This window comes from Dermacentor andersoni, chromosome 11, assembly GCF_023375885.2.
Source record: "Dermacentor andersoni chromosome 11, qqDerAnde1_hic_scaffold, whole genome shotgun sequence".
NCBI lineage: Eukaryota > Metazoa > Arthropoda > Arachnida > Ixodida > Ixodidae > Dermacentor > Dermacentor andersoni.
In genome coordinates, this window is record NC_092824.1 from 126,186,637 (window position 1) to 126,212,685 (window position 26,049).

At 47.6% G+C, this 26,049-nt stretch overlaps 1 protein-coding gene across 5 annotated transcripts in view; it reads left to right on the forward strand.

The window, feature by feature from the left end:
• Positions 1 to 26,049, forward strand: part of LOC126539647 (nuclear pore membrane glycoprotein 210-like) — a 240,043-nt gene that overhangs the window by 138,485 nt on the left and 75,509 nt on the right. For 4 of the 5 annotated variants that reach the window (XR_008614325.2, XM_055075601.2, XM_055075602.2 and 1 more), the window contains one exon: positions 9,397 to 9,489. The exons of the other annotated variant lie outside the window; for it this stretch is intronic. Coding sequence is in view for 3 of the 4 variants with exons in the window: in XM_055075601.2 (XP_054931576.1) it covers positions 9,397 to 9,489 (93 nt within the window). In the remaining variant the exon portion in view is untranslated. The remainder of the gene's footprint in view (positions 1 to 9,396; positions 9,490 to 26,049) is intronic. 5 annotated transcript variants of the gene reach the window in all.

A 26,049-nucleotide genomic window follows, 5' to 3' on the forward strand; every position in this document is an offset into this window, starting at 1 on the left:
TCCAGATGCTTCTGTGGTGATGGAAATCATGATGCTTGCTCGAGGCGTTATACTGACTTGATCTTCAAGTACACTTTGGGCATGATGATTGAGAGTCCTGTTGATCTCTAGACAGAGTTATCAACTTGGACTTTAAAGTTGATGACTGCGCCATGTTGGCTCAGGAAGTCCAAGTCCTATAAGCATTGTTGCAGGATGACGAAGATCGCAGGGTAAGTCCGGTCATGAACATGAACTCTTGCCATCTAGGTTCTGGTTGGGATTATGATGTGTCCTCCAGCTTTCCGGATTTGAGGGCCTATCCAGCGGTCTTTACTTTCCTCAATTTGGCAGTTAAGAATGTGCTGACGACAGTAATTGGCTCCTATGTCGGCTAGAGCAATATTTTGATCATGAATCAGAACATCAAGGTCTATAGTTCTTGGCCTTGTGTTGCAGTTATGTCTTGGCGTCAGATCACAGCTGGCATGTCGCGTCGTCAGGTCTTCTTTTGTCAGTGTATTCTTGCCTTTGAGGCTTCTTTAGGATGGCGACATGTCATTGCTACATTGTCAGGACAGATCATGAAGCAGCGGTGTTGGCAGATTTTCGGCATTTCGACGTACAGCAACCACACCTCCATCAGTTGCTGCTTCCAGTTTGCTGGGTATGTGCTGAGGGACGAGCCACGGGATGGGCCAGTGTACAGTCGGCACTGCGGCGACCATGTTGCCTGATGACAGTAAATGGGATGGTCGTTGAGAACTCCACTGATTGGCGGCGAGGTACAATGGCTGCTGAGGTGCTTGGTTCGTCATCATGACTCCCTACTTGGTCTTGGTCTTCCTCATTGTCACGGGTAGAAGTCTGAACTTCGAGGGCAGGTTCTGTAGCCTGAGGCTAGCTTGGTGGTCTGGGACGACGTTGGTGCTGTCTTCAGGGTTTGGGCTTAGATCATGGCATTGTAGGGATGTTTGGTACATGAATGCAAAATTGCCTTAACTAGATGTGACATAGTGACGGCGAAGAATGACAGTGTCAGAAGTGTGAGTTATAAATTAGACTTTTTATTAAGCAAACTTGTGCCCAGCAAGGCAAGTAACACTCAGTCACAACGATAGTGGTGAGCAAACTTGGTGATTGTTGAAGATATGATCTGCGCTTCAAGCGCATCAACACTTATACATGACTCCTTGAAGGTTCCAGCATAATCGCTACTGCCCACGTGCTTTCCAGAGAGTACTGCACAAATTTCCGGAGTCCTCCACTACGGCGTGCCTCATAATCAGAAAGTGGTTTTGGCACGTAAAACCCCAAATATTATATGCACAATTCGGGTCGTGCATACCACCTAATTAAACAAGGTGTTCTGAGAACATACACAACAAATAGAATCACCAGTAACATTGTAAATTTCAAATAATCTTGGTGCATCTTGTGCTGAGGGATAACACTAATGGTGTTTTTCACTGATCGATCTAGAGTGGGTTCGAGCTTTCCACTGGTCATTTCAATTCAACTTGGTCGGCGCCAGATCGCTCTCACTTGCTTCGTTGCCGAGGCATGGATTTGGGCGGAAATAGGACGAGAATCATGCAGAGCGAAGTCAGTTTGTGTGGCATCTGAGCAGAGACTTCCGGTGTGATCCACTGCAGAGCATTTTTGCTCTTCACTGGTAGATTTGGATTGGGGAAATCCGAGCACTCGCTCCAGGATTTCAGTGGCCGCTCTAGATTGACCAGTGAAAAATGCCATAAGCTGTACAATGCCAGTTGTACACCCGCCGCTGTGGCGGAGCGGCTGTGGTGTTGTGCTGCTAAGCACAAGATCGTGGGATCAAATCCTGGCCACAGTGGCCGATGTGGGTGCATTTCAGTGTGGGCGAAATACAGAAACATCTGTGTCCTGTGCATTGGGGTCATGTTAAAAATCCCCTGGTGGTCAAAATTAATCCGGAGTCCCCCACTACAGCTTGTCTCATAATCATATTGTGGTTTCGGCACGTACAATCCCAGAATTCATTCAATGATAAGTTGTTAGCAGTGTAGCGGGGAAGAGAGCCAGGAACCATTGACAGAAGACAAAGTCTGGCAGCCCAGAAAGGGTAGCTAGCGACCGAAGCTTTTGGGCCAAGGATTTTGTTGCTTAGCCCTGCTTGTAAATAAACCCCCTTACAGTTTGGTGAAACGTAGAGGGGTAATGTCCCAGTCTCCCAACCTGAAAGTACGAAGCCGTACCTTACCTCCAGCCTCAGTGATGCCAGAAGAAACCACCACACAAGGCTCCTAGACTCAAGCCACCATCTGTCCCAGTGTGCTACCTCAGCATCACCCACCTATATTCAACGGGACCGACGACCAAGACGTCGAGGACTGATTGGCAACTTACTGGAGAGTGGGCGCAATCAACAAATGGGACGATGCGACTGGGCTGACCAATGTAATATTTTACTTGACTGGCGTCGCCAGTCTCTGGTTCCGGAATCACGAAGCGGAGATTAATTAACTGGGTGCCGTTCTAGTCAACTTTTTTGGAAATCTTCAGCCGCCCCGCAGTATGCAAGCTCCGCACAGAACAGCAACTTCGTGAACATGCTTACCAACCCGGTGAGAACTTCACCAGTTATATTGAAGACGTTGTTGACTTGTGTAAGCGTATAAACCCATCAATGCACAAGTCAGATAAAATCAAGCTCATCGTCAAAGGAATAGCTGATGACGCATTTCAAATGTTATTGGCTAAAGACCCACAAACCGTTGCAGATGTTGTCAGCTTGTACCAGAGTTTCAATGAACTACACAAGCAATGCGCCCAAACTTGATGCCCTCTGGAACAGAATGACTCGATCTTCGCATTGACTCTGGGCGACCAGAATACCCTGTTGATTGAGATCAAGCAGATAGCGTGTAAGGAGGTTACCCGACAGCTCCATTTTATCGAGCAAGCTCGAGCCAGCACAGGCACAACATTTGGCCCCAGTCATGCAACACAGGAAGAGGTCACTGCCGCTTTGCCTTTTGCTCGTCCGCCACCTCTGGTGTCTGCACCCTTGTCGTACACGCAAGTCGTCACTGCCGGGTTGCCCTGTCAACCAACCTATCCTTCCGCGTTGGCACCCGTTTGGCCACCACCAGTTCTGTTAAGCCCACCAGTCCCCACGTTTTCAAATCCATGCCGCATTGTGGACAATTGCCCTATGTGTTATTCTTGCAGTTATGCGCGACATATGGTACGCTTCTGTCACTGTCGCCCTCCTTTTCAAGCTGATGCCATGCACCTGTCTGCATACAATCCTAGATGTTTTAACATCACAGCGTGGCTACAACAATCCTCTTCATCTGAATGTCTGCCCTCAGCTAGCCACCGATCCCCATCACCCCGACATCACTCACTGTCACCTATGCGCCGTCGACCCTGCCCTTCTGATGCAGGAAACTGTACCACAGTTCCTGACGCACAAACTGCTTCGTCATCGAAAAATTCAAGTCCTCAAATTTCTCCAGCAAACCTCATTGAAGTTTTTATGGATGGCTTTCGTACCCTTTCGCTTGTGGACATTGGTGCTGCCGTTTCAGTGATAGATATAAAGCTTTGCCACTTGCTTAAGAAGGTCACCGCGATGTCAAAGGGATTGTCCCTCCATACCGCCAGTGCACGCCACATTCAGCCATCAGCCGCCTGCACAGTCCACCTCATCATTCAAGATGTTGTGTATCCCATTGAGTTTCTTGTGCTACCGACTTGTGTGCATGATGTCATCCTCGGTTGGGATTTTCTCTCTTGCCATCGTGCAGTTATTGACTGTGCTCGTCCCGAGGTGGCGTTCTCTGCAGTGTGTTCTGTGTCCTCTGAACCTACATTGGTGAAGTTGTTTGTTGCCAACAATACGAACATACCACCCAGTAGTACAACCCTTGTTCTCATGTACTGTGCCGGTGTTGGTGATTCCATAGTTATATTTACAACCTCAGAGACTGTTCAAACCGCAGGAATCTCACGTTGCCATTTGCCATTCTTGACAGGCCCAACAGCGCTACATACTTGTTTGTTACGAATCCGTTGCCATTTCCCTCAACCTTACTCCATAGAGACTGTATAGACACCATTCAGGAATTCGACGTATCCTCCATCTTCTGCCTTAACAATGTGGATAACTTGCAATTTAGTGCCCTGACACCTTCTACTGGTACGCCTGATCGCCCACCTTTAAGTATGTCTGGCTCCACCATCGACGACGAACTTGCAAAGGTACACCATGGGAAACTTCTTGCACTTCTACACCAGTTTCATGGCTCGTTTGACTGCCAGAAAACGGCATCAGGCCAAATGCACACTGTTCTCCATCTGATTGACACCGGCTCCCAAGTGCCTCTGTGACAGCGCCCTTATTGTGTATCCGCTGCTGAGCGTTGTGTGATCGCCAAACAAGTCGATGACATGCTTCAGCGCGGCATCATTCAGCCGTCCTGCAGTCCCTGGTCGTTGGCTGTTGTTCTCTTGGCTCGATCCAATTCTGCATCAATTACTGCCGATTAAACAAGTTATGTGTAAAGATGTTTATCCTCTGCCACGCATCGATGATGTCCTGGGCTGCTTGCAGGGAGCCGAATTCTTTTCATCACTAGACTTAAGGTCTGGTTATTGGCAGGTCCCTATGGCACCATCCGATCGCCCAAAAACTGCCTTCGTAACTCCCAACGAGCGGCACGAATTCAATGTTATGCCCTTCGGCTTATGTAATGCCCCAGCAACATTCGAAAGGATGATGGATAGTGTCTTGTGTGGGTTAAAATGGAAGACATGCCTGTGCTACCTTGATGACGTCGTCATTTTCTCCCCTGATTTTGATCGTCACCCCCATCATCTTTACGAAGTATTGAGCTGTTTGACGCCCACAGGACTTCAGCTTAATATCAAGAAGTGCTGGTTTGGAGCTTGCTAACTCACCATACTGGGCCACATAGTCTCAAAGAATGGCGTACTTCCCAATCCGCTGAAACGTCATACTGTTGCTGAATTTCTGAAACCTACCACCATGAAAGCACTTCGAAGCTTCCTTGGTCTGTGCTCATACTTTTGCCGCTTTACGAAGAACTTCACTTCCATAATAGCAACATCGATGCTGCTCACCGGCGATGGCTATCTGTCTGGTTGGTCGCCGGCGTGTGATGAGGCTTTCACAACATTGCGTTGTCTCCTAACTTCACTGCCCATTCTAAGACACTTTGACCCTACCACTACAACTAAGGTACACACGGATGCCAGCGGGATCGGACTTGGTACTGTACTCGCCCAACAAAAGCAGGGCTTCTCTTATTACATAGCTGCATATGTGAGTTGTGCCCTCACTATGGCAGAGTGCACGTACTCGGTTACTGAAAAGGTATGTTTGGCAATTGGTTGGGCACTGCAGAAATTTCGCCCTTACGTGTACGCCCATTTGTTTGATGTCGTCACCGATCACCATTCGCTTTGTTGGCTGGCTTCATTAAAGGATCCGTCGGGTTGACTTGGACGCTGGGCGCTACGTTTACAGGAATTCAATATTTGCGTCATTTACCGCTCAGGACGCAAGCACACCAATGCCGACACACTTTCCCATTCGCCGTGCCTTCTGATGTTGCACCCATTTCCCTCTCTGGAACTTACTTCACTAACATGAATATCACTGACATGCCTTCGAAACAGTTCAAGGATCCTTGGATAACCTCGTTAATCATTGTTCTCTCTACGCCTTCATTGACACCATCCCCACAGCTCTTTCGCGCCCTTTGTTGCCAAGTACCTCATTATGTGCTCTGGGACGCACATGTTGTACCACCGCAACTATCACCCAGATTGTCACAAATGGCCTCCTGTTACACCTTGCAATTTGCGCTCCGACCTGTGCACACACTTCCACGCAGACCCACACAACTCGCACGCTGGCGTTTTGAAAACTTATGACAGACTTCGCCAGTGATTCTACTGGTGTGGAATGTACACATACATCCGCAAACACATTCGTTTCTGCATTGAGTGTCAATGCCGGAAAATAACTTGTCACACCTGGTCCATTACAACCTTTGCTGTGTCCAGCTCGCCCATTTCATAAAATCAGCATAGACCTCTATGGGCCCCTTCCTTCCACCCCTGTGGGAAATCGGTGGATTATTTTGGCCGTCGACCATCTTACTCGTTATGCCGAAACCGCCGCTCTTCCAGCAGCTTCAGCTTGTGATATTGCCTTGTTCATCTTGCGCAGCTTCATTCTTCACCACAGCGTGCCACGCGAGCTGCTTAGCGACGGAGGCCGCATGTTTCTTTTGCAAGTTGTCTAAGAGCTTCTCAGTCAGTGTAACACTATTCATCGCACCACTACAAGCTATCATCTGCAGACTAATGGCTTGACGGAGCGCTTTAACCGAATACTCAGTGATATTCTCTCCATGTGCATAGCCTCTGATCACTCTAATTGGGTCTTAATGATTCCTTTCATGACATACGCTTAACAACACTACTTGATTCACCAACTGGCCCAACAGTCTACGCTTCTATGCCTATAACACAGCCACACTAGCCACCCCTGGATTTTCCCCTTTCTTTTTACTATATGGACCTGAGCCCACTTCCACACTGGATACTATACTCCCATACCGCCTGGATGCATTTGAATGCCGCCCAGCCTGAGAACTCGCTGAATGTGCCGAAGAGTGCTGCCAACTAGCATGCTCATTTACTTCCGTGACACAAAGTCTTAAAAAGAATGCCTTGACCTCGCTAAACCTGCCCTTATCTTCCCCGTTGGCTCTGTCGTGTGGCTTTCAGTTCCATGCCAGACCCCTGGTCTCCCCTGCAAGTTTGCAGTGAAATATCACAGTACTTACCGCATCGCTCAATGCACGTCGCCAGTGAACTACATCGTCGAGCCTGTGACACCTCCCACCAACAGGCGCTGCCGCGGTTGTGAAACAGTCCACTTGAGCCAATTAAAGCCCTACTACAACCCTCTTGTGCTCGCATTGCCTTGAGTCGCCAGGATGGCTCCTCTTCGCTGCGAAGGCCAATGTAGAGGGGAAGAGAGCCAGGAACTGTTGAGAGAAGACAATAAAGTCTGGCAGCCTGGAGAGCAAAAGCTAGCGACCAAAGCTCTTGGGCCAAGGCTGTTGTTGCGTAGCTCTGCTTGTAAATAAACCCCCTTACAGTGGCTGAAATACAGTCCCCGGTAGAAAGATAAACAAATGCAAGTGTCAACATCAACTGCCAAAAAAGAAGCGTAACTCTCGTGGGTCATTTATTGTGTTCTCGATTGCGAACGTTGGTGCTGGGATATAGTATGAAACAGCATAATATCAACAAGGTTCTACTGTATGAAGCATTGTGCAAATCATTGCCATATGAGAAGCCAACATGCTCTGAGCAGATAGGGTTCGAGTGACCCGAGACACTCGTCGTTTTTGCAGCTTTGGCAAGGTTGCATTTGTGCTTCTCGAATTGGAGCTGAGTAAGCAGCTTCTCCGGGCAGTGCATTTTGGTGAGAAGTTTTGATGTGCCCACTAGGCAAGAATTGTTGCGGCACGAGATGCTGATGCCGCCAGAGCAAAACATTCTTCTCTCGACACTTGGGGTGAGGCTCTCCTTCCTTTCCCACTTTTGTTCATTTCATTTCATTTCATTTACTATCACCTTGAAGGCCCGAAGGCATTACACAAGGGGGGGCAATACAAACACGTGTAAGAGTGGTTTCTTGCAAAACACCGAAAAAAAGAAAAATAACACATCGCTGATTTTGTACGACTTTAAACAATCAAAGAAAAAATTCGAATTGAAAGAAGTAACACGGCAATACATTAGCAATAAAAGAAACAAAAGAGAAAGACTAGGTGGAAGGGTTGACAAGGGTAGACTATTCCGATAGGTTTATGATGGGTTCATGAACGATGTACACTGGGAACAGAAAGTTATTCAAAGTGATTTGTTAGGTATTCACGAAATTTGTTGCGGTCAGTACAGGTAACGAAGTTGTCAGGGAGCGCATTCCAATAAACGATTGCATCAGGAAAGAAGGAAGTGGTCATGGCAGATGAGCGGCTGGGTAAACGTGCTATGGCAGAGCTGTGACTTATGCGAGAGGAAGTTCGTAATGGTGGTTTAAGAAGGTGGTGCCTTGAGCGTGGATTGTAAAAAAAAGAGTGCAGCAAGCAAAGACGTGATATGATGCGGCGAGACTTCAGTGTTGGCAGACCTATCGTTTGTTTCAAAGAAGTGACACTAGTGTACCGTGAATAATGTGAAGTGATGAAGCGGGCGGCTCGGTTTTGAACGGATTCCAATGATGCGGCTAGGTAATCTTGAGATGGATGCCAGACAGCAGAAGCAAATTCAAGTTGTGGACGGACAAATGTCAAGTATGCCAACTTCTTTACCTCTGGGGATGCCTTCTTTAGATTTCTTTGTAGATACCCGAGTGAGCGCGCAGCTTTGCGACGTATTGTTTCGATATGTGTTATCCAAGAGAGTGATGACGTCAAAATAAGACCCAGGTACTTGTAAGATGAAGTGGCGCTGATGTTGACAGAGCTAATGCGATAAGGGGACTGAAAAGGACTGCGTTTTCGGGTAAAAGACATAGATTTGCATTTCGATAAGTTGAGAGGCATGTGCCATTTTTCGCACCATGACGAGATGGCATCGAGGTCACGCCTGTGTAGAGTAGCAAATGACGTTTGGCCTGTATGTTTGCTTTTCCCTTTTCTCTCTCATTTCCCTCGACAAGAATTGTGCACCACCTTTGTCCTCGGGACGCAAGCAGCTAACAGTGACTGGCGACAAAACTGTGCTCATATCATGCACTACTGTTGCTGCCTCGCTGACTCAAACAAGCTTCCCATTATATAGATTCTAACACTGTGCTGGGTCTGCATCTTATTACGACTTTTAATGTTCATAGGCTGGTAGGTATGACAGCATAATTGTCTACACTTTGTAGTAACAGCATGAAGTTAGCTATCAAGTGATTCAAGCGCAATCATAGCACAGGGTCCTTTTACTGCCATTGAAATGTACGCATACTGTATAGTTGTGATATTTATAACTATATATATTTTCCTCAACTTCTGGGTGTGTAGGGTATTTCATATGTGCCCTGGTTTTCTGATAACTGCCCAGACTACTTGGGGATAAAAGCCTGGAGGCATGTTCTCCATCAGTCACTCACTTTGCAGGCCATAATTTCCAACACGCGGCCGCACTGGAGTGATGGGCACTTGATAATGATGATACGTTAATTCAAATGCTTATGGGAACTGTGCCTTTCAGTTCATTACATCTGTTGAATTTAGCCGGTCGCTGTATGCTGAAGGTGATTGACTGAAAATGTGTCCTTGGCTGTTTTCACATCGAAATCAAGCACCATGACACTATTTGTGACCTCTTCAGCCAATGACCAGCAGCTGAGGCCATTTGATGACTGCAGCCAGGTGTCGCTTGCCATGGAACTTGTGGACAAGCGCATCATCAAGCACCTCCCAGGTAAACTCCCCCTCGATCACCTTTTGCTCCAATCATTGTGACAACCATGTATTGTTAACCAAATAAATAAATAAAATAATAAGTTCACTGTGGCGCAGCTTGTCAAAGTAGGAGTGCTTGCAGTATAATTGCGCGATGCCTTTGCATTTCCAATGACCTCCATGTCCTTTGCCTATCATCTAGACGGGATAGCAGCGAGTGTTGAAGCACTGTCCCTTAGCTGTCACCCCGCTTTTTGGCAGTTTTCATGTAAATTTGGCCTTCTCTTTGTTGGTACATAAACGAAACTACTACATCCTCCTCTTCTTCTTTCATCCCTTTTTTTTTTTTTTTTTTCAGTAAATGTGTGCTTCACATTTCGCAAATATATAGCTTATCCACGGTCCTTTGGAAGTAAGAGGGAATTGAGTTTGTTTTTGGCTAGCTGAATGTGATTAACTCTAGCTTAATAAACAGAATTTCGACTGAGAAGAAAATGCCATCTTTACTCTGTGGGCTGGCTTCTAAACAAAACTATAAATACTGCTTCAGTTACATGGTGCCCGATTGCCTTGTTCGCTAGATTGGCACAATGAAGGTTTATGGAGTAGTCAATCGCACTGACCCTTGACCCAGCCACACCAGTGAACAAATATACAGTGGGCACGTGACCACATCAGCATGAAACAAACAACATTTCCCGTATTTTAATCGTTGCCCAGTAGTTAAACCTGTTTTCCGGCCAGTGATTGTAGTTCATGGAGGCACTTTCTTTTTGTTAGTTTCGTTTCGCAATATATTTTCGCCCGTCACAGTTGCACAAAAAAGCACTTATTAACCCTTTGAGTGTCAATGACGTAAATATACGGCGCCACAAACAAGTCCCAAAATGGTCGATGCCGTATATTTATGGTGCCATCTGTACGTTTAAAAAGTGCGCCAATTTTTTAACTTTTTCATTTCTGTCATGTGCTGCCACTATGTGGGAATTCAGGGAATTTTTTTCGCGTGCCTCCCTCTCTTTGTTTTCGTTGCATGGCTTGTTTTAGAACTAGGTTGCTCCCACGCCTCTATATACAACCGCTGGCGCATTGATGTACGCGCGGGCGGGCGGCGGTTCGGCTTTTGTTCCGCGGGTGGTGTTGGTTTCTTGCGTTTGCAAAACTGATGGCTAACTCGTTACTAATCGCCCATAGGGCGTCCGCCTCTTTCTCGCTTGTTTAGTTCTCACAGGGGTGCACATAGGAAGGATGCCGCCGTGCATGCGTTTCCGTTGCTTTCTTTTTTTTTTTTTGACACTCGCGAAAGCTAATTGCCTCTGGTTGGCGATAAGATTAAGATTAGCGGAAGTTTGTCACACGTTGTGCTTTTTTGACGGGCACAGAACCACACAGATTTCTTGAGTGCGCGCACCTACGCAGTTCGATTACGCTATGGATGTACATATTAGTGTAAGAGCAGGAACATTTGAGTCTTGCAAAATATTCTCGTGTGTGCATTTTTAAGGCCTTGAACTATGTGTATAAAAATGCATCAAATTTATAATCCTTATAAGTTTGAAGAAGGGTAACAAGAAGGACACCGACCACTGAATGAATACAAGAAAAGACGTTTCGGCTCCCCTGACGGGAGCCTTGTTCACAATGAAATCAAGGGCGTGCGATACAATGTTTATATGGTTTTAAAATATGATGTAAGCAGCGCGTGTAGATGGGGGGGAGGGTTCCGTCATTCCGGTTGAGGGTGTTATCTGTCATTTGGATTAGGAGAGATTCCAAGTGGTGTCTTGACGTCAAATTTCTTTCTTTTTCTAATATCTTCGCGTTATCCCAATCAATCCTGTGGTCCAAGTCATCTGCATGCTCTGCCAAGGCGTTTGAGGCGACTTTTTTCTTTTTTACATCGTTGATATGCTGCTTCAACCGCTGTTCGAAATTTCCTGTCTCGCCGATATATACGCAGTCGCAGTCTTCACATGGAATCCCGTAGACGATGCCAGGAAACTTAGTCTTTGGAAGCTTGTCTTTCACGTTTACCAGCCGGTGGCGTAATTTTTGGGACGGTACGTGAGCTACCTGGACGTCATAGCCGCGTAGAACGCGGGCTAAGCCCTCGCTCACACCGGGCACATACGGTATGGGGGCGCGTTATCTTGGGAGCACACAGTCAGGCCTTGGGGGCTGAGACAGATGGCGTTCCACCGAGTTCACAAACGACTTCGGGTAGCCACATGCCGAGAGATTACGGTGGACCTCTTGTAGGTCGGCAGCACGGCTTTGTGGCGTTGTGCAGATACGCTTGGTTCTGCCGACAAGAGAGGCTACTACCGATCTCTTCTGGTTTATCGGGTGCACTGAATTAAAATGCAGATACCTGCCTGTGTGTGTGCTCTTTCTGTACACGGTGAATGCCAGACTGCGCCTGTCACGCTTTACGAGGACGTCCAGAAAAGGAAGCTCGCCATCTTTTTCTTCCTCGACTGTGAATTGTAAGGACGCTTCAATACTGTTCAAATGTGACAAAAATGAAGGAATTTGTTCTCGCTGAATTATGCAGAACACATCGTCTACGTAACGTAGGAAGACTCTGGGCGGCGAGTTGAAAGAGGCGAGTGCTCGACGCTCAAGCCATTCCATAGTTAAATTTGCAGTGGTTACCGAAATGGATGCGCCCATCGGTGTCCCGTGCACTTGCCTGTAGAAGGTGCCTTCAAAAGTGAAGTAGGTGTTCTCCAGGCAGAACAGGAGGAGCCTCTTCAAGTCAGGAACGACGATGGGCGTCCTTTCTGGTAGGGTAGGGTCATCGTCCAGAGTGGCGGTGCAAGTTTCCGTGGCGAGTCGAATAGGAACGCTTGTAAAAAGCGACACGACGTCGAACGAGACAAGCGCTTCTTGGTCGTCGAGAGTAAAATGACGAATCTTGTTTATGAAGTCTTCAGAATGGTGAACGTGCGTGCTGCCTCTACCAACGAGAGGGGAAAGAACCTTATGAAGGTATTTCGACAGTTTATGAAGCGGAGAGCGAGTAAAATCAACAATAGGTCGCATCGGCACGTTAGGTTTATGTATTTTTGGCAAACCGTAGAGCGCCGGCGCCGAACCGTTAGTGCACAGAAGGGAGAAGTACAACCCCTTGTGCCTTGGATCTACAAACCGGAACACATCCGTAAGAAGCTTCTGTAGCTCCCTCTGTATCTTCAGCGTGGGATCCTTCTTCAGACGACTGTACGTTGCCTCGTCCGCAAGAAGTGACAGCATCTTGTCACGGTAGTCAGTCCTGTTGAGTAGCACCGTGGCGTTGCCCTTGTCAGCCGGGAGGATGACGAGATTTTGGTTTGAGCGAAGGTCTTTGATCGCCTTGTTTTCTTCCGCTGAAAGCGGGGAGACAGAGGGGTGTGCGCGCAGCCGCGAGAGAATGCCTATGGTGCGGGTTCTTGCCTCCTCCCTCTTTGAAGGTTCAATTTGGCTGACAGCATTTTCTACCGCACAGACCAACCTTTTTTTTTTTTTTTTTTGCATCCTTCTGCGGTCCAAGGTTGAAGTTCAAGCCCAGGCTCAGGACTGCGAGTTCTGCCGAATTGGGCTTGTGCGACGAGAGATTGTGCACGGCGGACGGGGCAACGTTTCTGTGCAAGACATCAGCGGGTGGCGACAGTCTAGCAAGTTTTCTTTCGTGAGTCTCCTGCGTACGACGGGTTTGTAGCCTGGCCTTGAAATTTGCGTGTAGTTGAATGCTTGCGAACTCGTCTGGGACCCGGTGCTCAAGGCGACGGCGCGCAAAGAAAGCTTCATTTTGTAGGTTTCTCACGGACTGTCTGCATTCCAAGATCCTGGCTTGTAAAAGAAGTTTTTCCGCCTTGGCAACCACGCTGAAACCAAAACTTGAACGTACAGGCCTGTTGAGACGTAGCGAGCGTGTATATATATATATTTTCAACTGTGTTTTGTTCAGGCGCTATAAAACATATCTTCAGCATGATTCGGATTATTGCTTGCATGTAGTGCGTTTTTAGTAGATTTTGACTCTTTCTAATGCATATTTTTTAGCTTTATGGGGGGGTCTTGACTAGCAAGTTTTTATTTCTAGCTGGCAGCACTGCTCTACACTTTCTCTCTCCATTTCCTCTGCTCTAAGGTGCATGATCGCAGAAATGTCGGCCAAAGGATAGGTGGCCCCTCCAAATGGGGTCCTTTTATTTTTATTTTTTGCAGTGCACTGTTTGTGCTCAATGGCAACTGTTTGACTATGTTGTAATTAGGTTCTGATTTGTTTGTATGTTAAACTGTTGTGTTTCAAACCTCAATTACTAAATGTCTTAGGGGAGAGCGTCACCTAGAGTTCTTGCTTCGGGCGCGGGCTCACTTTCCTCTGGCTGAGCACATGTGTGCGCAGTGGTGTGTCAATACATGGAGCGGAGTAGGCACGGACGCGGCACCCTATGGGGTTTCAGTGTGCTCAAACCTGCAGTGGTCATCTGGTGAGCGTCACAGGCAAATGCACTGTATAAGCAGTGAGAACAGAAGAGGCAAAGCTGAAAGAGAGACCACCTTCTGAACTGTCTTCTGTACCAGTGACCTCACAGTGTGCCAGCTCTGACTGTTGTGTTCACCCACCCTAGCCGAAACAAAAGCCTAAAATTTCATGTTGATGTTTCATTTCTTGCTTTGCTATTGTCTTGAAATGTGAAACATTATAAGTTATTTCTTTTTCCTTGCCGCGCAAGCACCTGTTGACAGTCAAGAAAGCCCACATGTTCAATGGAACTGGTTTATCAGCCTTTGTGCAAAGCACAGTTCATGTCCCTAATAAAATCATTGTAACTGACTCACCTACAGATTTTAGCATTATTGTTTTATATATTGTAAGGGGGTCTAATTAACAAGCTAGGATGTGTCACAATACACAAGCAGGTCTGTTGATCAAGCATCGGGCACTGTGCGAGCAAGCTCTGTTTTCGAGCGAGGCGTTAGTCGAGGGTTAGGACCTAGAAGCGAGGGTCATGGTAAGGTTTGAGTCACTGCCCGTGCGCCGTCTCACTTCCACAGCATCTTAAAGGGACACTAAAGTGAAAAATGATTTCTTCTGGATCAGTAAATTGCCGTTCTACAACACCAAAAACACCACTCTTACAACGATAAGACGTTTGGTAAGCCAGAAAAAGCGCAAGAACGAAATACGGGTGTCGACGCCTACTTAAGTTCTCGCACCTGGGGGCTGCGACGTCTTGGATTTTGATGGCATCTTCTAGGGCCTACTAATTATATATAGCGGTACAGATTGACTACATTGTGTTCTGAAGGAACGAAATATTAAACATGGCAAGTTTCGGGAACCTTTATTCAGCCAACGCGGCCCAAATGCGAAAAAATACTTTGGAATCCCTGACGTCACGCTGACGTACCGGCGCTGGGGTTCCGGCGCGAAATTCAAATACTGATACTTGGGCCTTCATTTTCTCATCTAATAATCAAACTGTTTTTTCTAATGACTGCCTGCAGGGTTCTCAAACAATGCTTCATTAGTCTAAACTGATTTATTGTTTCGCTTTAGTGTCCCTTTAAGTCAGCGGACAGCGTGAGAGGCTCGACAAGGTAATTGACAGGAGACGGCTGTTGCACGACGCAGTAGGGACCGTGGTACTTGGCTAGGAGTTTAGAGGAAAGACCGGGAGTGGTGGAAGGGATCCAGAGACAGACTAAGGAGTCTGGCTGATATGAGCTGGTGGGTCGGTCGTCGTCGCGATGGGACTTTTGCTGCCGTTGGTCTTCAGTCATAAAAGAGTGGCTTGCTGGCAGCATTCCTCGGCATATCTGTAAGCTTCAGACAGTGGCATGCGCTCCGATGGGTCAGGTCGGTAGGGGAGAATCGTGTCGAAGGTGCAGGAAGCTTCACAGCCATATACGAGGACGAATGGGGAAAAGCCTGTCATAGCCTGTGAGGCAGTGTTGTATGTGTAGGTCACATAGGGTAAAATGCGGTCCCAGTTAGTGTGGTTGGACGCAATGTACCTGGATAGCATATCAACGAAAGTGCAATTGAATCGCTCAGTCATGCCATTAGCCTGCGGGTGATAGACAATAGTGGTGCGATGGATAGTATGGCATGCAGTAACGAGCGTGTTAACTACCTTGGAAAGGAAGACACGTCCTCTGTCACTGAGAAGTTCCCTGGGCGCACCATGGCAAAGTACAAAGTGTTGCAAGAGGAAGGACGCAACATCGTGGGCTGTGGCGGTTGTCAGGGCAGCTGTTTCTACATAACGCATGAGGGGATCTACGGCAACAACAATCTAGTGATTCTCAGCAAGTGTACAGGGTAGAGGGCTGTAGAGGTCGGTTCCGACGTGTTGGAATGGTTTAGAGGGGCATAGGATTGGCTGCAAGGGACCACAAGGGCGGCGAGCAGGAGACTTGCGGCGTTGGCATTGTGAACATGAGCGGATGTACTTCCGCAGAAAACTGTTCATCCCATGCCAATAAAAGTGCAAGCGGAGCTTGGTGTACGTTTTGAAGAGGCCAGTGTGGGCGCATTGTGGGTCCGCATGGAAAGCGGAGCACACATCTGTGCGGAGGTGGAGAGGGACAACGAACAACCACTTACGACTGTTTGAAGCGTAGTTGCGGCAATAAAGCAGTCCATCCCGTACTGTAAAATGAGAAGATTGACGGCAGAGAGCACGGGAAGGGCGAGTTGCCAGGGGGTCAGGTAGGCAATCCAAAAGAGCTGCAATCCACGGATCTTTGCGCTGCTCCACAGCCATATCGATGAGCGCTGATGACGAAAACACCGAGTCGATGGCAGAAAGGCAAGTCCTGTCACTTGACGTGAGGGAGCGAGAGAGAACATCCGCGTCGGTGTGTTTGCGGCCAGACCGATAGATGGGTCTTTCAATGTCAACAGCCAACATCGGTGTGATGGTAGTTAACAACATCGAAAGGACGGCCATGCAGGTATGGTTGAAATTTTCCAAGGGCCCAAATGGCAGCTAAGCACTCATTTTCAGTTTCGGAGTAATGACATTTGGCCTTAGTGTCCTGCTGGCGTAGGCTACCATGTAATATACGCCGTATCTACTTTCGCGCTGAGTGAGGATAGCACCAAGTTCTATGCTGCTGGCGTCCGTGTGAACTTCTGTGGGAGTCATTGGATCAAAATGGCACTGTATGGGTGGTGATGTCAGCAGACAGCGCAATGTTGTAAACGCGTCATCACAAGCTGGGGACCAGGTAGAAAGGCCGGTGTCGGCTCGCAGAAGTTGGGTTAATGGAGCAATGATAGAAGCAAAATTCCTAATAAAACAACGAAAGTATGAGCAGAGCCCAATGAAGCTTCGAAGTTCCTTCAGGGTCGTTGGTTTCAGGAAATTGGTGACAGTGCAAAGTCTAGAAGCATCGGGTAAAATGTCGTCTTTGCAAACGACCTGTCTGAGTATCGTTAGTTGCTTGGCTCCAAAGCGACATTTCTTCATATTGAGTTGGAGGCCTGTGTTAGTTAAGCACTGCAAGACCTGCTCGATACGGCACAGGTGAGAGGCAAAGTCAGGAAAGACGACGGATGACGTCATCAAGGTAACTTAAGCACATTGTTCCATTTTAGATCACGGAGGAGATTGTCCATGATCCGTTCAAAAGTAGCAGGAGCATTGCAAAGACGAAACCGTATGACGTTAAATTCATACAGGCCGGCCGGTGTTACAAAAGCTGTTTTTGGGCGATCGGCTGGTGCCGTGGGCACTTGCCAATAGCCGGAATGTAAGTTGAGTGAGGAAAAGTACTCCGCACCTTGCAAAAAATTGAGGACGTCGTTAATGCACGGCAAAGGATGTACGTCTCTGCACGTTATCTTGTTAAGATGGTGGTAGTCCATGCAAAACCGGCTGGACCCATCCTATTTCTTCACAGTGACTACAGGGGACACCCAGGGACTGTTAGAACGTGTAAAAACTCTGCGCTAAAGCATATCACTAACTTTGTCTTCAATAGCGCGGTACTCTGTGGGTGACACACAATAAGGTCGCTGGCGCAGCAGAGCGTGGGCGCCCGTATTGATCTTGTGATACACCATCGGTGTGCGGCCCAAAGTCGCTTGTTGATAATCGGATGTAGAGGTGTACATGCGAAGCAGGTTGAGAAGCTGGGAAAATTGGGCGGGGCTCAGGTTGGTATCCATAGAACTGTCGAAGACGTCCGGTGGAAACAGGGCAAGCAGGGCAACAAGCCAATGTACTGATCTCGGAGCAGGTGCCATCAAGAGGGGCATCGAAGATGGTCATAGAGTCAATGCGCTCAAGACATCCAAGACACTCACCGCGACGCAAAGTGAGGGGTGAGGCATAATCGTTGGAGACAAGCATATCAGTGAAGCTCCCATTGACAGTTAGGACAGCGAAGGGAAGAGAACATCGTCGATGGACAAAAATATGCGACAGTGTAAAAAGAGCAGTGGTACCTGTAACACCGTTGGAGCGTGTAGTTGCAGTCACAGATTAGTACGGAGGTATCACAGTGTCGTCAGCAATGACCAGCTTGGTGCCGGAATCATAAGCACCATCAAGTTGGGTGTCAGGAAGCGGTGAAAATTCGACTTTGGCGCGAGAGCGCTCAATGACGGCTTTGTGATCGGAAAGGAAGTCCCACCCCAAGATGGTGTCGTATGAGCATGAAGACAGAACAGCAAATTCGACTGTTTACGTGCGTCCTCTAATGGTGATGTGGGTGGTGTGTGCAGCATCAGCGGTAAGGTGCTGTGCGCTTGCTGTACGGAGCGACAGGGCAGAGAAGGGTGTCATTACTTTTCTGAGTGAGCGACAAAGTTCTTTCGTAATTACTGGAACAGCAGCTCCTGTGTCGACAAGCGCAAGTGCAATGATTCCATCTGCAGTTACTTCAAAAATGTTCATCAGAAAATAGCGAGGCCTTGTGCTGTTCTACACAGACGCACTTCTTGCCTTGGGAACTGCGGCGACTAGTTTTCCTGTTCAGTAGGAGTCGGACGACGACACATTGGCGAAAATGAACAGCGTCAGGGAGATGGCGAGTGGCGCTCGTGGGCAGGGTTGGCGGTGCATAGAGAAGTCGGACGTGATTCACGAGGCGACGAGAACAGAATTGGAGGGGTGTATGGTGGCGCAGGTTGGTTAGCTCGGGAAAGCCATGAGCGACGGCGACTGAACCGTGCCACATGACCAGGCATGCTGCAGTAGAAGCATATAGGGCGGTTTTCAGGCGTGCGCCATAGTCCAGTGTTGGCTGGTATCCTGCTGTGAAACACTGGCGAGCGTGATAGTACAGCGGGTTGTGGTGGCGATAACGTCGGTGGCACGGTCTGCGCTACAACTTCAGCATATGTTACAGGTGCAGATGCCGGCGGCGGTGCATGCGGGGACGGAATAGCCTCAGATACTTGCTCCTGTATTATTTGTCGCAGGTTTGGAGTCAAATATGGCGTAGAGCTTGGAACTGCAGTGAGTAGAGACAGCTGCCGAGCGACTTTGGCACGGATGAACTCTTTGATCTCACAGAGCAGGAGGCCGTGGTCGGGAACTGCAGTTAAGCTCAAAACAGAAATATCCTGCATGGAAGAACGCTGGGTCAGGAGGCGCTGCCTGTGGAGTTCATCATAACTCTGGCAAAGATCTGCAACTTTGATGACGGTCTGCGGGTTTTTCGATAGAAGCATTTGGAGCATTTGAAAGGTGTCATCTGTGATGCCCTTCAAAATATGACGGATCTTATCGGATTTGGTCATTGTCGTATAGACGCGCTTGCAAAGGTCGATGATGTGACGTCATCCAGATACACATTGTGCGCGCCTGTGCCACTGACACGCGCTAAGCGCTATGCTTTCATTTCCTTTAGCAAATTATCACAGAAGTCATGTGATCATTCTGAATGAGCATATATTTCACGAAGGTACATTAAAAAGGATCATTCTTGTTCATGAGACAATGAGCATCTGTCTGCCTATCTGACAGATGACGTCTTCTATGTAGTTTGTAATGTTCTCACTGGGCTGCTGGGAACGGTTGTGCAAGCGCTCTTCGGTACGAAGCTTTTGCACCGCAGGCCGAACGAAAACTTGCGTGAAGCTTGTCATGAAGTCTGACCAGGTGCGAAGGTCGGATTCGTGGTTGCGGAACCACTTTTGCGACACTCGTGAGGTAGAAGACCACATTGTTCAACTTGTAAGCATCGTCCCATTTGTTGTGGGTACTCGTGCATTCATAGGATGAGAGCTAGCTTTTGACATCGTTTTCGACGGAGCCGCTGAAGATGGCTGGATCGCGTTGACACAGTGATCCAGAACAGAGAAGGGTGGGCAAGGCCGGTGGTGGTGTTTGGCTTTCGTCTTCAGGCATGATGGGTGGCAACTTCCGACTGCAGAGTTTGTGGGGATGCGTGACCCTCACGCGTCCCCTGATATCTTGTTTTCCCGCATAGCTTCCGTCTCCTGCAGTGCGGCTTCGCCACGTGGCCTGGCACCCGCAGCGGTCAGAGTGGTTGAAGCACAGTGCGAGAGATGGCGCGAGTGTTCCGCTGCTAACGCCGCCTCATGGCAGGGTTACTTGGGTGCGGGAAAGACAAGGCGCTCTCTCTTTGGTACGCGGACGGCAAGCAGCGCAGACGTACTGAGCGTGCGCCGATCCATGCTTCTGCGAGACTGTCTCGTGAGGCCTCGTGCAAATGCGCCACCGTTCGTGTGACTGTACGTGCGAACAACCAGGCGTTGGGATCCAGCATGGGGCGAACATATTCGCTCGCTATCCGGTTGCGGTGAGTCGGACTTCCGCTACTTGTCGCGCGCCCATCGGCATGTTTTGTGGATAGCATCTCGGCTAGCAGGCATTAGTCTATAAAAGGTGCAATAAATGCCCTTGTGATTGTTTGCACTACTATGTTGTCGTTCCTTTGTGCCAAGTGCATGGGAGGAGAACCCCACAAGCTCCACGGTTGGGGAAAACCTAGCAACTTCCACCAAATATGTAAGGCATTTTAATTAACAAGCCAGAATGTTGCACAATACACAGGCAGGTCTGTTGATCAAGCGTCGGGCACCGAGTGCGCTTGCTTTCTTCTCGAGGGAGGCATTGACAATGCGCTTGAAGCACATGCCTGTCTTATTCGCTACAATATATATATTTTTTTGCCTTGGGTTGCGGAGATGGGAATGCACAAGTGTTACCCTACGATCCACAGTCAGGAAAGGGCACGACGCTTCTGCACTCTGCAACGCACAGAGGCATACGGCAGGGTTTGTCGTCTCTTTGACACGGCGCAGAGAAGGCTTGAGCCAGATCGCCAACACAGCTTTATTCACCCAAGATACAGCACAGTGCAACAGTTGCAGCGCTCACGGGTGAAGGCTCACTGCAAAGCTGATCGAGTACACCCACCTGCTGCACTAGGGCTTACTAAGTTAGGAAGCGGTCCACGAAGCATGAGCACGAGAAGCCGCAGGAGGAAAGGCCCCATGTAACCAACTCATTGCGGGCCTGTGAGCATCTGCAGTGGCGATAAAGCACTCAGCGGGAGAGAGCTCAGGTGGAATGGGCGCCCGGAGGCCACAACTCGAGAGGCCAATCGGGGTGTGTCCCAGGGACACTTGCTTGCGCAGCGATTCGACCCCGGGAGGGAAAATCAGGGTTTTTGCAAGAAATTAGCTCTAGCGCGCAAGCTGGAGGATGAGATGCGGCAAGGCACCTCAATCCCCACAGGGGTATGTATGCAATGTACTGGGAGATTTTAATTTGTTTTTAAGGTCCCTGTTTTAAGGCACCGTTTTATTTGTTTTAAGGTGCCGGTCGAACAATGTAACCCACATGCCCATGCTGCCGACGCACTATACAGTGTTCTAGTACACTCTACCATGCACGAAAACAACAGTGCAGTGTGGCCAGCATCGCTTTTAACTTCGTTATGCTTGGAAAACAAATGTCTTGCGGTAACATACAGCATACTTTCTCGCTGGGATTTGATTGGATTACATGCGGCATTAAAGAAAAGCTACCTATGGTTACTTTAACGGCGACTGCATATGTGAACCAACCCTTGCATATGGAAGTAAGCGCAGCAGCGTTGTTTCTGTCCTGCACAGCGCCCGTCGAAAGCTCGCCCAGTGCCAGGTAGCATGGCCGAAACCTTGTTGCCGTTAATCTCCATTAGGGAGTTTCATGCTCAACGAAGTTCATAGGTGCCCGTGGGACAGGGGTATTAGACATTTGTCCCATCACAGCACCAAATTTGAGACGCGCCTGTGGTAGAATTAATCCGGCTGACTGTGGAACCAGCGTCGAGCTGCTATCTTGGCTTCATCGTTGCACATGAATCGCTGTCCTGCCAGGAACTTCAGTGGACCGAAAACGTGGAAATCACTAGGGGTGAGGTCCGGACTCTATGGTGGGTGGTCCAGACTCTCCCTGGGAAATGATTGGAGCTTGTTGGCATTTCTGATTGCCACATGCGGCCTTGCATTGTTGTGGAGGATAACGATGTTGTCCACATCGAGAATCCCTCAGCATTATTGCCTGGTGGCAGCCAGCAGACGTGACTCTGTGGAACAATAAGTGTCGGCATTGATGGTTGCAATTTATAGCATGAAATCCAGAAGGAGCAGTCCTCAGCGGTCCCAGAAGGCCGTTAACATCACTTTCCCAGCAGATGGCACTGAATGGAATTTTTTACTAACCGCTTTGAGCCAAGTTTCACCGTCGCCGTCAATTTGACCTTCATTTGATCACAGCTGCTCCGTAGCCTTGGCAACGCATCATGCCAGAGGCGTATGCGCTCTCTGCAGCCGGGTCGCCGCCTGACCACGTGACTCGCCACGCGCCTGGTTAAGAGGAGCGCCACGCTCGCCTAGTCAGTGCGAACTTGGCCATGGATGAGAGCGAGGCCGGGCCGTCTTCTCTGAGCGTTGCGCGGGAGCGGGAGGCCTTGAGGAGTCGTCGCCAAGCGGCGTCTGACCACCTCGCAGATATTGCCTGGTGAACTGCTTCATTGGAGAGGGTTTGGAATGCAACAGGCATCACACCGTCAAGACTAATGCAGCGACCGCAATCGTGCCCTGTTCGTTTGTGGTTCGATGCTGCACATGTTCGCGATGTCTGTTTGCATGTCTAGTACTTGCGCTTTCCCTGTGGTGCAACAGGCATCGCACCATCTAACAATGCGTGTCTACCCAAGCCTAATCACAGTCATGTCTAGCCACCAACCTAGACACAGCCGTCATACTTGGCTTAACGATGGTTGTGTACTTAAGTATAATAATTACAGCTAAATCAAGGGTTAAGCAAGTGAAACCAAGACCGAGCCCGGCTAAACCGAGCTTTCACTTTGCATGTCCATGCTTAGCTGAGCTAAGCTGCAGCCAATTTTTTTGTCACAGGCGAACCCGAATGTTTCCACATCATGCTCCGCTACTTCGATTCCGGCATGAAATGCAGTATCCACGTTTTATTGCCAATAACATTGCAGTCCAGGAAACTTTCACCCTCCTCAGCATACCGTTGCAGATGATTCAGTAAAGGAATCATTCGCTTGCCTTTCATCATGTCATCCAACTGCTTAGGCACCAACATGAAACCTTCCAGTACCCTAAGGACCCGTGAATCATGTTGTAAACACTCCCATATGAAATGCCACGCTCCCAGGAAATCTCCTTGAGGTGCACACACCGATCCAATTTCACCATTGCATCCAGAGCAAATAATATGATAGGATAAACTGATAAAAATTCTATCAGTTTTTTCTATTGCATTATGAAACAATACAACTGATACTCTGATAAAATTCATTTTTGTTCCATTCTGGACGTATCTGCATTATTCTGCTTGTACAAGTCTACTAGTGTATTCTTTTTATTAGTGTAATAGTGTATTAATATTAGTGTGCCAGATCTATAGTCTGTCAGTAGCTATGTGTGTTGTATAGGTGCAACATGCTTCGAGGAGAAGCAAGCTTTCTTGATTGCCCAAAAGATGAGTCAGAAATAATGTATTTTTATTATCACAAAAGACAATACATATAAATCAAATATGAAGCCCAGGATTTTCAAAGGAAAAATTATTGGAACAAACCTAAACAACAAATATACACCATACAACAGCTTAAAAAGAACAAAAATGTGATCACATTTAAAAGAGAAAAGATGTTTACATTGGTTCACAACAAAGTTTAGCCTCTTTAAACAGGAGGTTATTGGCAATCAACCCACCGAATTTGTTCACACATACACCAGGAAGGTTATCAGACTTCACAATCTGGAAAGCTAGTGAATAGAAGTGGTGGGTTCTTCATTATTCATTGCTATGTCTTCATGGCTGTTTGCCGGATAAGTATGTCAGACATTTCAGTTTGTGGAGGGCATCTATATACTTCTATTGGGCACCGTCACTTCAGATGACATAATGAGATCATCCAATCCTCTCTCAGAGTTTGTTGTGAGAGCACAGTCTTTGTATGGATTGGGTGCAATGACATACAATGTACACCAAATTCTGCATCTTCCTAAAAGTGTGGCTAAACTAGGACCTCTTTGGTCGCATTCTTCATTTGTATTTGAAGGCGGAAATGGACTTCTTGTGAAACTGGTCAGCAGAGCTAATGGTGTTCCTTTACAAATATTGGAATGTTATGTACTTGGTCGAAAGTTACAGGCAGCTAAAGCTAGTTTAACTCTTTCACCAGAAGCAGTCAGTTTTCTTGGTGTACAGGAGAGGAGAGCTGGTCATCAGACAGTTTTGTTAGGCACTGAAAAGCTGTGCCTGAACTTGGATGAAAGTGAAAAACAGGCTATAGTCCACAACCGTGGCTGTGACTCAACAAGTGTCACTGAATATTACTGAATGGTCATCAACCAACAAACATTCCACTCTCTCTAGTACACTCGGACTACAAAGGCTAACAACAGTGCATTTGTCAGCTTCCCAGGTGTGTTTTTTCTCATTTGTAGAATTCTTTCTGGAGTAAATTCTTGTATAACTCCGCACTGCCAGAAACTATTTCCTGTTGAAATTCTCCATGTAAAGCACCTTTCAGTCTGCGTCAGAAGAGAGGAGCCACTAGTTTACGTGACACCCAGCGAAGTTCTGCGCCTTTGTGTGTTTATGGAAATAGACCACAATATTTTTGTAGCGACAGTACCAAACCTTTATGAAAGAGACTAATTCCCGTGCTCAAGACATGGTAACGACGAACAGTATGTCTTCAGCCATGGTACATGAATGTCTGGTAATAACAGGTTATAGCTTTAAAAAACAGAAGTTGGTAACAGTGCACCACGCTTTTTGGCGTTCTGTAAGAATCAGCTTTTTGATGTTTGAATATATTAAACAAGCCAGAGCCATCAAAATTCTACAGCTTTTATTTTTTCTTGCAATAGCTTCTTGTTTTCCTAATGAACCAGCTAGCCCAATTTGCCACTCTTCATTATTGTACTCTTGTTGAGCAAGTGCTTGGGGGATTGCATGGTCTGCATGTTGGCAGTAGTGATGCAGCTGCTGATGAACAGTCGCAGTATCCAAAACATGACAATATTTTACAAGACTTATGCATGGTTTCGGGTTGGTGTCCTTACATGTAGCGAAGGACCCTACTTCACCAAGTGACTGCCTTGAGTGGGTGATCACAGTGAACAAATAGTGCTTTACTAGCAGATGGTGAAGAGGTAACGCTTCTCAGTCTGTATGCAGAGGCATGTAAAGCAGCTGAATGATGCCTTAAGTAAGCAGTTGTGCTAGTTGATACAACAGCATCACTTTCACACCATGCATCTGTCTTTCTCACTTTGTTATTTTCTCCTTTGACTCAATGTAGCTGGTGCAAGATTATCTGTCAACTGTGGCGACATAACCAAGACACTGTCTTTTTTCTGAACGATACAAGCAAACTCTAAAATTTTATTTTAACAGTGTATTACGGTTTGAATCAGACTCCAAACACTATATATGAAGCCTGTTGCTGATAATCTTCTTTGCTGTCGTGTGCTGAAGGCTACACAGGTTAAACTGCTTTTGCACATTTCGACGTGCAGGGGTTGAACTAGCACCCAGTGAAGAATTGTCTTCTGATTTTGCAATATGTGCGCTTGATGTTTGGCTCTTTCTGTTCATAAATATTGACACGTGTGCTTATCTTTATCGGCCGACCACGTTTCGCCGCTTAACAACTGTAATCGCACAGCGAGGGACGCGCCTGCATGTATCCGACGTTTCTGGAAAGTTATCGATGCTTCTACCCGGCTGTCTGTTGTCGCCGAACCTTGTGTTATCTGATTTCATCGCGTGACTCGAATGTTGTAGAACTTTGTGGAAGGCATGCGGGTCCCAACGATTAGTCTGGAACATTCGATGACTGCTCTATAAAAGCCGACGCGCTTGACCCGCTGATCAGATTTTCGACGATCGCCGACAGTGTTCGCCGCTATCGTTGTGCTATAAGTGTAGCCTGTTTTTGTGGGCACAGGTTCGCCCAATAAAAGTTAGGTTTGTTCTTCACAGTATTGCTACTGTGTTCTTGAACGTCACCACCACGTGACATCTGGTGGAGGTGCTTTTCGTTCATGTACCGGACGCCCCCGACAAGC